The sequence below is a fragment of the Ostrinia furnacalis genome, unplaced genomic scaffold (genome assembly GCF_004193835.3).
Source record: "Ostrinia furnacalis isolate ACB-3 unplaced genomic scaffold, ASM419383v2 OfSCF0322, whole genome shotgun sequence".
Lineage (NCBI taxonomy): Eukaryota > Metazoa > Arthropoda > Insecta > Lepidoptera > Crambidae > Ostrinia > Ostrinia furnacalis.
The window spans coordinates 92,944-105,131 of record NW_021130561.1 but is presented as its reverse complement, the minus strand read 5'-3'; the positions used below and the strand labels follow the sequence as shown (position 1 = coordinate 105,131).

Here is a 12,188-nt window from a genome sequence, read left to right as displayed (position 1 = left end):
TGCATTATTTCTTAATTTATGAACTCCCAATGTTAAAGCTATTAAAAAAATATATTCAGTGACTGACTGACGTTTTCGTAGTTTCATTGCGGAGTTGGGGACTTGGGTCATAAATTTTGTGTAAAATTTATGTTTATTCCATCAGTATCCATAAATATTCGGGCTATTTTATAATAAATGATGTGATGTTCGATGTTTAACGTTCATATAATGGCCATAGAAACGTTATATTGGTGCTGATATCCGTGTGAAAAGTTGTAACTGTGTTGGAATGATTGTTATCATATTTAGATGTATTTTCAACAAATCATGTGGATTTTATATAATTTAATTATGTATCATAGCCTATTACACTTAATTTAGTGTTCATTAAGGCTTCTTTGTGTAAATAGAAGCGTAACAAGACTGAATTTCGTCGACCCAGTAACGCATAGTAGGCTACAATGAATGAGAAAAAAAGGCTAGTGCAGAATTTCAAGAGTTACATCAACGTATCACCTAAGGTAATTTTAACGTTGCAATTGTGAAAATACTTTAATTGGTGAAATTGGTTTGACTTATTTTTTACACTCAAGTTAGGTTAGGTAGTAAACAGACTTCTAAAAATGTTCTTTTTTCCTTCTGCTAATTAACGTTTAGTTCACGCATAAAATATTGTGTTTGTGTATGTAAATAATATTTTATTTTAATTTGCAGAATAATGGGGAAAAGAATGGATCCCTCCAAGAAGTAAAACCAAAGTTATTAAATGGTAAGTGATGCATTTTATTCAATATGCACTTGTAGATATGCTATAAATTGTATTTAAACTTAATATTTATTTGAATCAACAAAGTTTACTTATGAACTCTTAAAATATACCTACAATAAACTCTACGGCCCCCTATTAAATGCTATGGAGGAGTAGGATAGAGAAATAATTGTAATTATTTATTAGAAAATTACTTACAAAACTTACTTGATTACTTTAGTCTTGATAAAATGTTTAGTAATTTTATTTTTGCTATAAAATTTGATATGAAAAAACTTTCTAATATTAAAAGGTTTTCCTATATTATCTCTTTTGTTATATTTTTTATGACTAGTAATAAGAATAAGATTCAATTAAAACACAGTACTAGTACAAAATTACAGTTGTAATTTTTTCCTTGACTTTTGTTTCCTCAACTGCTCACATAGGGATGTTTTGCATTACGGAAATAATGGTTTAATGGATTGATTGATCAGCATGATGAACTTATTACATTTTTAATTAATGAGAGTGAAATAAAAACATGTTATTTATATCACTAACATGATTGTAATAATTATAAATTAGACAGTTTAAAAAAATATAATTGTAAGTGAATAATTATGATAACATTTACATCACTAATATTATATTTAAAACTATGGTCTCTGACAATCAAGATATCAGAATATAGGTTTTGAAGTTAGTATTCAGATAATTCTTGAATATCACAGTTTATTTACTATCTTAAAATATTAGAGACCCAAAAAGAGAAAGAAAGTTTAGACTAAATCCTGATTTCTAATTAGATAAGATAATTTATATATTTGCATTATTTTTCTTCTTACCACTCTAACAATTCTAAGTTTTAGTCATTAACAGTGTTGTTTTCATCATTGTCAAGCTAATTTTATCAACAAAGATATCATAAAGCTTATTTTGGGGGGGAAATGTACATTCTTATTATCTTTTTCTTATCATTCAAGACTAGTATTTCATAATTCTTTTATAGTATCGTTGATCCGTAGATCGATTAATTATGCACAGCGTATACGTAACTGTATCGCCATGTACGTCTGGCATTGTTTGACGCCATGGGAAGTGCGGCCCGGGACATAATTGACGAAGACGTCAGTAAGTCCGAAAATCCGCCCTACGCGGCTTAAACTTAACTACATTTGCGTGCTGATTCTTTAACAAACTTGCCGGTCTAGGATGCGTGTCTCGATATAATCTTAGTGTCGTCTTTAGCCTAGGCGCAGACTACCGATTTTTTTTTAATACTCAATAGTTTTTAGTTGGATAGTGCTAATATGGACATGCCAAATCGGTGTAATTAATGTGCCGATTTGGCAAATTAGAATCGAACCCAACTATCGGCCAACTAAAAGTAGGTGGTCTGCGCCTAGCCTTACACGACAAATGTTTCGATAAGATTATATTTTAAACCTGCAACTTACAAATTGACTCGATTCTATACACCTAAACATTTTGCGAAGGTTTCGGATGCTTGAAGTCGGACTGTCCGAGTCCGAGCCTAATTGGCTAAAATGTACCACCCGCGATTCTACCTGCCCCATCGATTCGATTTTCATTTATTAATATGTAACACCGTAGTATTACCGGCTGAGTATTTAAACTGGGACTGAATGTACCTACACTACATTCAGAATCAGGATTAGATACTATAGATTACAGTGATGCTTCTGATCCTTACGTTTTTGTAGTACTCGTAATAGTATATCGTATATTGCGCTTAAACGCCAGTGCCTTACAGTGTTGCCTGTGACATGGGTGTACTCAGGAAAGGTCAGATAATTATTTACACAGCTTTTGTACTGCACAAGTGCACAATCGATTAACACCCCACTTTCATTTGTTTTATTTGATTAAGATTACAGTTGCTATGCGCTATTACAGAATATTTATCTGAAATAAGAAAAGTTAATTTAANTAATTTAGAAAACGTGTCCATTACGGGGTTTGAACCTGAGTCTCAGCGTATGCGCTTTTACCAACTATTAATCTGTTTTCTTTGTATATTATGCACATTTTCCTGAATCCATTTAGACTCAGACATCATCTAAAGCTAAACTACATTTACAGGAAGTGCAGACTTTAGTCTCTATTTTTCTTATCAATTTTATAAACTGTAAACAAATAATGTTTCATCGTTGGCATTAAATATTTATAGAAATGAATCCAAGATAGTCGTATCGGTCGCAAGTAGGTCATTTTTATGGGCCAGTTATAATGGTTCCAGTAAGTACTTTAGTTGTATCGAGATAATAATAAAAATGACCCAAAGTATAGGCATCAGACTACATTTTAGTTGCCAAAATAGCCTGTATTACGACGAGATAAGACACTACTGAGTTTAGTTTGATGTGCTGTCGTCTGAAATGCAACACATTTCATGCTATTATCGCAGCAGGTTCGGTAGATAAATAAATAATAAATAAATAAATTGTTTATTTCTCTCTTCACAAAGTAGGAAACATGCGTACTTAAAAACAAGGTCTTATATCGACTTACTATTATTTATTATGAGTGAATCACTGTAATATTACTAGTTAACGATTTTAATTAGACAGTATCCATTTTTAACGTGATAAAACTTGTTTTTGTTTGTTCCAATACTTCCAATCACATTTTTTGACGAAACAAAATTTATAAAATTTTCCGACTAGGAAAGTGAAAATATTTTCTTTCAGTACCTACATAGTTATTTATGGTTAAAAATAGTTGTGTCAGATTATATTCTAGTAACACAACGTAGTGTAGTAATAAACTGGAAAATAATCCACACAAAAGCCTAATATTTTTGTTGCAAAATCGCATCTACAAGTCCTACAACTACATGAAATGACACAGTTGTGTTGTAGTTATTTTCAATACAAATCGCTCGAGTTTTCACTTATTACGCAAAACCAAACTGTTAGACTAGGCGCAGACCATCGATTTTTAGTTGGCCGATAGTTGGGCCCGATTTTAAATTGTATGAAGAATCGGCCAAATCGAATCGGCGTAATGTGCGCACTCCCATACTGATCAACTGCCCGACTAAACTATCGGCCGACGAAAAATTAATGGTCTGCACATAGGCTTATACGAGTGGGCCTCATAATAAAAAGTAAACAAAGCGAAGATAGTAAATGACTTATTCACGGTCAGGATAATTACGCAAGCATTGTTTTTGCATCGATAAAAACGCGGGTTGCTTCGCTGCGCGAGCGCAAGGCTGTGGCGCGATGGCGGGGCCCTTGGCGGATTCCATTTCACTTAATTAAACAACTCAAGTAAATAACGGCTTCAGTTGTTTAGGGCTTGTGTTACGAAACTACATTCAAAAATTGATTAAATTCTCCAAAACGTCGTTTTTTTTATTTGAATTTATTTCTTTAATATTTTTTCTACAGTAAATTGTCTAAAATAGGTATTTTAGACAATTACTAGGTACTTCATGCAGAAAAATTTGCTTTATCCCATACTAAAACATTTGGGACGAAAAGCGCTTCAATGGGTACTCAATACTCAATAGTTTATTGCTTCCATAATGTTTACAAAAGGTGTTATTGGTAAGGTAAGATACAATTATGGACCCTGTCGGGCACTGCATTTTAGGAGAGAGGAAGATTTTTAGATTTATTGCATTAATTATTCTATGATTATTAATTATCAAATTTATTTTTAATCTGTATCTCATAAAACTCATTTATTTTTGCAATTAGGCTTTTAAAAAGCGCTTTTACTGTACCAGAGTATTTAATAAAGGGAGGCAAATGTAGAAAACATGAACGTATTTTTGTAGAAATATACATATAGTTTGGTCAATAAAACATTGTTACTCGGTATCACCCAAAACCGCTTACACTAATCTTATCTAGTAATAAATATCATATATGTAAGTATACTATGACGAATGACTAACGGTCTGGTGAGGGTGACGCGGTAGAGCAGTACATTTTCTTGAGAGCAAGGGTGACTGGGTTTATTTCCCGGTGGAGTCATTTCGTTTTATAGCAAGCAAATTATATGTGCGGTGAGAGATCCATTGTTTTCTCTTATATCACGTTTACTACTCTGGGTAAAAGTATTCTAAACCAAGGAGTGCATTGTCTATGGCTGGGAGTTTCGATAAAACTGAATTTAGCTTGGCTTTCTGAATATCATTCCCGCCTTACTTTATCTTAATTTAATTTTATAGGTCCTAAGAATCAGTTCTTTTCATGAAATTTTGAAATACATGTTATAAGGTACATTTATTTGATAGAGAAGCACTGGTTTCCAATAAGAAAATCGAGACCTTGGTCCGCGGCTGTTGAAAAAAACCTTGGACTCCCAAGATACAAGGAAAGTCCTTGTTTTTTTATCCACACTATAACAGCAAACGAACCAAATCGGCCGATTTTCACTGATAACGTCGAACTGACTGATAAAGCTGCTAAATACTGTTCTTTAGTTAATAAAAAGTCTCTGAAAAGTATATCTCACGTTCCAACGGTATAATATCTTATCGCGCTAAGAAGTAAGAGGACGAACGAATTTACGTAATTAAGTGGTTAGTATCACCACAGTCAAAGTTATTATAGTGGGCGCGTTGTTCATTAATATTTTACTGCTGTTAGAGTGATCAGATAGGGTAAGGTGGGGCATAATGTTACACGGGGTACAATGTTACAATGCATATTTCTCCGTCCCTTTCTATTAGTTGTATGATGTTGGTATACACGTTTGTCAAGCTCATAAGAGCTGCTGAACTGAGCCGCTGATCATCATACAACTAATAGAAAGGGACGGAGAAATATGCATTGTAACATTATACCCCGTGTAACATTGTGCCCCACCTTACCCTATTAATTAGAAAAAAATACTTTCACGACGAAACAAAGCTAAGCTTGTGTTAGCCGAAGCTTCGGGTGACAGAAGATAGTATTATTTAAATAGAGACTAGATTATTCAGTAAAAAAAATTAGGCTTAAGTATCACTAAAAGGGCTTATATCTCGAGGTGCATATCTCGAGGTGCCAAAAACACCCTGACCCTGGTCTTCCGTATTTAACATTTTTGCTGAAAACTTGACCTTACTGCATCCACGTAGATTGCGATATCACCGTGAATCACCTCTAGGTCATTGCCGCTGTTGTTCGTATCAGGCGCGTAAAAATACGTTTATTTTTGCATTCATTAAAACTACCATACACAGTGCACGGTAATTATACGCTGTGATATGGGTCAGCGGCACTGCAGTGGGTGCACACTGATGAATTCATATTTTACATTTACACGTATACTTAGATAAATGTACTTTTTATTGTACATGGGATGGCACATCACGCTTCACTTATAAATGTTACAATAATTATGTTGTTAGGATTAACATTTAAGAAATGCAAACTAATGTATCCAAAACTTGAAAAATCAATCGCTGACTCAGAGCGAGATACACTTCGAAATTTCGACGCGTTAGCACAAAGTCACCATAACTATCAGCGTTCAAAGCAGCCGCTCGGCAAGCAAAATGTCGTGGATTCATTTCCCACTTGAGGCAATATTTTTTTCTGATTTGAAAATGTTCAATAATATGATAAGGCAAGAATTAAGCTAGTATTTGGTTCTCCAGGCGAGCTGATAGTGGGCGCGGCGCACAGCGTGATCATGTTGACGCCGCTCAGCGAGTGGGACCAGGGCCGGTTCGGGTCGCTGTTCGTCACCAACTACAAGCTGTCCTTCGTGCCGCTGGAGAGCTCGCCCAACGATGTAAGAGCACCTATTAGTTTCAACCAAATGACGTCCACTGCTGGGCAAAGGCCTTCCCAAGGATTTTCATTTTTCACAACCACCGGTCCGCATCCAGGTGTTTCCCGCGACCTTCACTACATCGTCGGTCCACCTAGTAGGAGGCCGGCCTTCGTTCCGTGGTCGCCTCAAGGAAATTTTGCTCCAACGGCCATCAGTTCTAAGATACGGTACGGTAGCACAGTACGAGGATTCCCTTAATTGCGCTCACGAGTAAGGTCCTGTCACCAACCTGGTGATTCCGCATGCGATAGTCTCCTACCGCTTCAGCGCTCATCAGTCATGGCATCTCCTGAATTAATGGGTAGAAAAATGAAAAATTTCGATCATCGTCTTTAATTTCATACATGCTATTGAAAATGAGTAACATAATACTTATTAAGGAATTTACCATTTATGCACTACAAACATTTGTGTAAATAAGTTTCAGGCATAAGGAAAATGTGCTTAGATGATACACAGTAAACTAATTTATTTGGGTAGTCCCCTAGTTTCTAAGAAGCGTAAATAATGATGTACGAAACGCGCCTTGGGAGAGTTCTATTTTTGGCCGCCACCTATTGTGGGCTTATTGAATAGACACACTCTTATAATAACTATGATGTGGGAACATTTTGGTTGGGTGATATTCTTTTAGTAAAGACATAAATAATAATAAGTATGTGTTATTCTAAAGGGTACATCAAACCTATACTTACTCTAGCGCAGTGATGGCCAAGAGGACGATTTTGGTAGCCCGCGAGAGTTAAATATGTAAACTGATCAGAATGATTGAAAATTAATAATGTTTTATGTCACTCTTCTAAACTGTGCCTTGCAGTCGACCGCAAGAAATATTTTCGAGCATAAGTAGACCTCATAGGTCAAAAGTTTGGCCACCCCTGCTCTAGCGACTAGATAAATAGATGGACATACCTACCTGAATAAATTTTATGCAATAAACACACACACAATATATGCTTTAAGTGGATCTGTTGATCCAGATCCTTAATGAAGATCCCAGAGTATAGCCTAGGACAGGGTTTCCCAATTTTTTTTTGCCAAGGAACCCTAATTGATTATACTTTTCCTAGCGGAACCCCCGTACTACTCCGCCCGCACGCCCTGCCCCTCCTTTGTGCGTAAACAAGTCGGTGCGAGCGAACAACGTCGGTCACGAAACGTGGGATAATATTTTTTACGGAACCCTTGCGGCCTTTCCAAGGAACCCCAGGGTTCCGCGGACCACCATTCGGGAACCGTTGGCCTAGGATTTACACAAAAGTTGTAGCGGTGGGAACAAAAGACGGAAAAAGTCCCGTCTACTTAAACTGGTGATGACGTAATCCTTTAAATCTCGACTCAAAAAAAGTATGCCAATTAACCAATGAGTCAGCTGTTAGTTGTTTATAGGATTTGCCACACCGGACGCGTACGGGTCTGCGGTCAGGCCAAAGTGAACGCAGCCCGCATCATGTATGAACAGCATTGTAGGTCAGGGGCTCGGGGCAATCAGTCAGCGGTCAACAAAACAAGACAATATGCCAGCGGTTCTAATAAGGCGATCTATCAGAGGTGCAGTAAAGAGCACTGTCATATCGCATCAACACAAAATATAGAGATTGACAATGTTGTTCATGATGTGGCCTGTGTTCATCTTCTGACCGCAAAACGCATGCAGTGTGGAAAATCCTTAAGTCTTGTGATTCGTTTGTACAGTTTAAAGTAATCGACAACCGTAAAACACAGTAAACGATCAACCCCAGTTCCCAAGAGGCAGGATTACCTAGTTTGGGAACTACCAGTAATCTTCTTCTTATTCGTTACGCTCTTGGCAGAGCGGTCGTGGTCACGTTGAGGCGTTGTTCACATCGGTTGTAGAGGCGGATACAACTCTCCGCACGATCTCCCTCCATCTCTCTCTATTGGCAGACTGGTGCAGTCACATACGCCGTCTCCCACTGCTGCTTTTACTTGTTCGGTCCAGCGCATTGGTGACCTGCCACGCGATCGGGTTCCTTCGACTTTTCCCTGGACGACCAGTCGTTCTATGGAGTTGTCATCCCGCCTCGAGACATGTCCGAAGTATTGCAGTATGCGCGCAGTAATCTTAAGTTATTGTAAATCTTTCTGGAATAAATTATTTATTGATTTGTCAACAGGAGTACTGCCAGCGTAACTTCCTGCTCGGCACATACGATGTGCCGCTTACAGCCGTCGGCGCCGTGTGGCTTACGGACGGCGGCCCCTCGAAGCGCCGGCGGCTCATGCCCTACGGGGATATGCCGGGGAAAGTCAAGGGGCTGCAGATTGTGTGCAAGGTAACATGTCAAAGAATATTAGATTTTGAACTTTCGCGTCCTAGTACATTTGTAACTGAAAGCTGGTCTTAACTGGCTTGTAACTACGGCTGTAGCAACACAGCCGAAACGTCTCAGATAATTCAGATAATTTAAAACTGAGAGCTGAGATGGCATGTCTTGTGACCACGGCTATGCCCAACCGAAACGTCAAGTGCTTATGTACTACAACAAATGTTGCGTGTGAGTCTCGTGGCTCTCTTTAAAAAAGTTAAACAACTTGACATATTTTTAGTAGGTGTTTATGATTTGAATAATATAATTGAGCTCTAGGTCGATATGATTGAAAATTAACTATGTATGCCTATTCTCTACTAATCGTTTTGGTTTGTAAAAATTGAGTTCTGACTCTGGAGTCAGATTTCATAGCCACCATAAGATGGCTCAATCGCTCATCATGTCTTAAATCTGATACAATCTTAACTGAAAATAACAATAGCACTCTTCGTCAGTAAATGGGTACTACAATTAAATAACACCAGCGTATTTCCCAACGTTCGGTCCAGTTGTGCGTTTACGGTAATTGTCAACACTTCGCAATAGGTATTTCACACTACCCAAAGACTTTCCATTTATTGAATTCGCATTCGCAATAACCATTCGATATGACTAAATTAAATTATATGTATTTCCCAGGCATTTCGAAAATAGTTCGAGTGTAGTTTGGAAATTCCTGGACCTAATTCATTCCAAAATAAAAAAGAGTTGTGCCCATGCACAGAATCACACTATAGTTTCTGTTTTAAGAAACCAAACAACATAGAAATGCATGTAAACAGACCGTGATTTGTAATATTTTGTTCATTCCTTTTGTGTCACAAGAAGGTATTTGTGGCTTATAACGTAGGAAGTGATGAGGCCATGCTCCAAAGAATTTAGTACGCTTTATGCCTTATTTAAAACAAACAAAAATATTTGCATTATACTATACATATCGTCTAAATTCTCAGGGTTATTGAGGTGACATTGAAAACATTACAACACTTACGTCATACACTTTGAAGACGTATATTTTTGAAGCCACGATAGCCGAACGGTGAAGGGTTCGGACTGGCCGACTCGAATCGTCATCCGAGGAACCCCGATTCGAATTCCGCTGACGCTCGACTATTGTGGTGAGCCCACTCGTGACACAAGCACATGCTTAGTACAAAGGGGTAACGGGAATATAGTTCCAAAATACTGAACCACACTGAACTGTCCTATCCATGACATTGACAGTGGGGCGCCACCGTCAATACCGGATCGCTGGTTCCGATTTTTGTCATGTTGGAAATAAAATTTAGACAAAACAAAAACAATTACAGATGATAATATAGTATAAAATCATAAAACTTCCGTCTTTGTTATTCTCATTGCGCGTCATCTTGGCGTCTGACAGAAATATGAATATGAAATCACTCAAAACTCAGTGGACGACCGATTTACTAGTGTTTTGCTGAACTAAGCTTCGTAACAAAATCGAATGATTTGCACAAAACTTATTATTTGGTGCTGTAGAAATATTCAAAGTGGTTGTTGCTTATAAGCATCACTGCCAAATGAAGGGTTAAATAATCAAACNCAAAGTCACCATATTGTACCATAACTATCAGCGTTCAAAGCAGCCGCTCGGCAAGCGAAAGGTCGTGGATTCATTTCCCACTTGAGGCAATATTTTTTTCTGATTTGAAAATGTTCAATAATATGATAAGGCAAGAATTAAGCTAGTATTTTGTTCTCCAGGCGAGCTGATAGTGGGCGCGGCGCACAGCGTGATCATGCTGACGCCGCTTAGCGAGTGGGACCAGGGCCGGTTCGGCTCGCTGTTCGTCACCAACTACAAGCTGTCCTTCGTGCCGTTAGAGAGCTCGCCCAACGATGTAAGTGCTTAGTTCCACCCAAAAGACGTCCAGTGCTGGGCAAAGGCCTTCCTAAGGATTTCCACACCGACCGGTCCGCATCCAGGTGCTTCCCGCGACCTTCATTACATCGTCGGTCCACATAGTAGAAGGCCTGCCTCCGTTCCGTGGTCGCCTCGAGGACATTTTTGCTCCAACGGCCATCAGTTCTTAAGATACGCTAAGGTAGCACAGTACGAGCCGTGGTACGAGGGTTCCCTTAATTGCGCTCATGAGTGAGTTTCTGTCACCAACCTGGACCAGGTTACCTGGTGAATGCGATAGTACTCCTTCAGCGCTCACCAGTCATGGCATCGCCTGTCGATCATCGTCTTTAATTTCATACATCCTATTGAAAATGAGTAACATAATACTTATTAAGGAATTTACCATTTATGCGCTACAAATATTTGTGTAAATAAGTTTCAGGCATAAGGAAAATGTGCTTAGATGATATACAGTAAACTAATTTATTTGGGTAGTCCCCTAGTTTCTAAGAAGCGTAAATAATGATGTACGAAACGCGCCTTGGGAGAGTTCTATTTTTGGCCGCCACCTATTGTGGGCTTATTGAATAGACACTCTTATAATAACTATGATGTGGGAACATTTTGGCTGGTGACATTCTTTTAGTAAAGACATAAATAATAATAAGTATTTGTTATTCTAAAAGGTACTTCAAACCTATACTTACTCTAGCGCAGTGAAGGCCATGAGGACGATTTTGGTAGCCCGCGAGAGTAAATAAACTGATCAGAATGATTGAAAATGAAAAATGTTTTATTTCTCTCTTCTAAACTGTGCCTTGCAGTCGACCGCAAGAAATATTTTCGAGCATAAGTAGACCTCACAGGTCAAAAGTTTGGCCACCCCTGCTCTAGCGACTAGATAATAGATGGACATACCTTACCTACCTAAATTAATTGAATGCAATAAACACACACACATATGCTGTAAGTGGATCTGTTGATCCTGATCCTTAATGAAGATCCTGGAGTCTAGCCTAGGATTAAACAAAAGTTGCAGCGGTGGGATCAAGAGGCGGAAAAAGTCCCGTCTACTTTAAACTGGTGATGAGTGATGACATAATCCTTTCAAAAGCTTGAATCGCGTTTTGGCGGCTCACAAAAAGTATGCCAATCAACTAATGAGTCAACTAGGCAACTGTTAGTTGTTTATAGGATTTGCCACACCGGACGCGTACGGGTCTGCGGTCAGGCCAAAGTGAACGCAGCCCGCATCATGTATGAACAACATTGTAGGTCAATCAGTCAGCGGTCAAAGCAAAACAATATGTCAGCGGTTCTAACAAGGCGATCTATCAGCGGTGCGGTTATCGTTCTTTTTTTAGCTAAATATGCTTGTCTTGTATCACGAGTGAGCTCACCACAATAGTCGAGCGACGGCGGGGACCGAACCCGCGTTTCCCAGATCACGAGT

General features: G+C 38.2%; 1 protein-coding gene across 4 annotated transcripts in view; it reads left to right on the top strand.

The window, feature by feature from the left end:
• The first annotated feature begins 72 nt into the window (after positions 1-72).
• The window catches only part of LOC114360354 (myotubularin-related protein 10-B), a 31,037-nt gene continuing 18,921 nt past the window's right edge, over positions 73-12,188 (top strand). For 2 of the 4 annotated variants that reach the window (XM_028315068.1, XM_028315046.1), the window contains exons 1-4: positions 73-503; positions 697-751; positions 6,354-6,490; positions 8,671-8,829. In XM_028315068.1, the coding sequence (XP_028170869.1) occupies positions 444-503; positions 697-751; positions 6,354-6,490; positions 8,671-8,829 (411 nt within the window). In that variant the 5' untranslated portion in view covers positions 73-443. Of the gene's footprint in view, positions 504-696; positions 752-6,353; positions 6,491-8,670; positions 8,830-10,593; positions 10,731-12,188 lie in introns of all 4 variants that reach the window. The other 2 variants (XM_028315060.1, XM_028315054.1) reach the window with 2 other exon arrangements.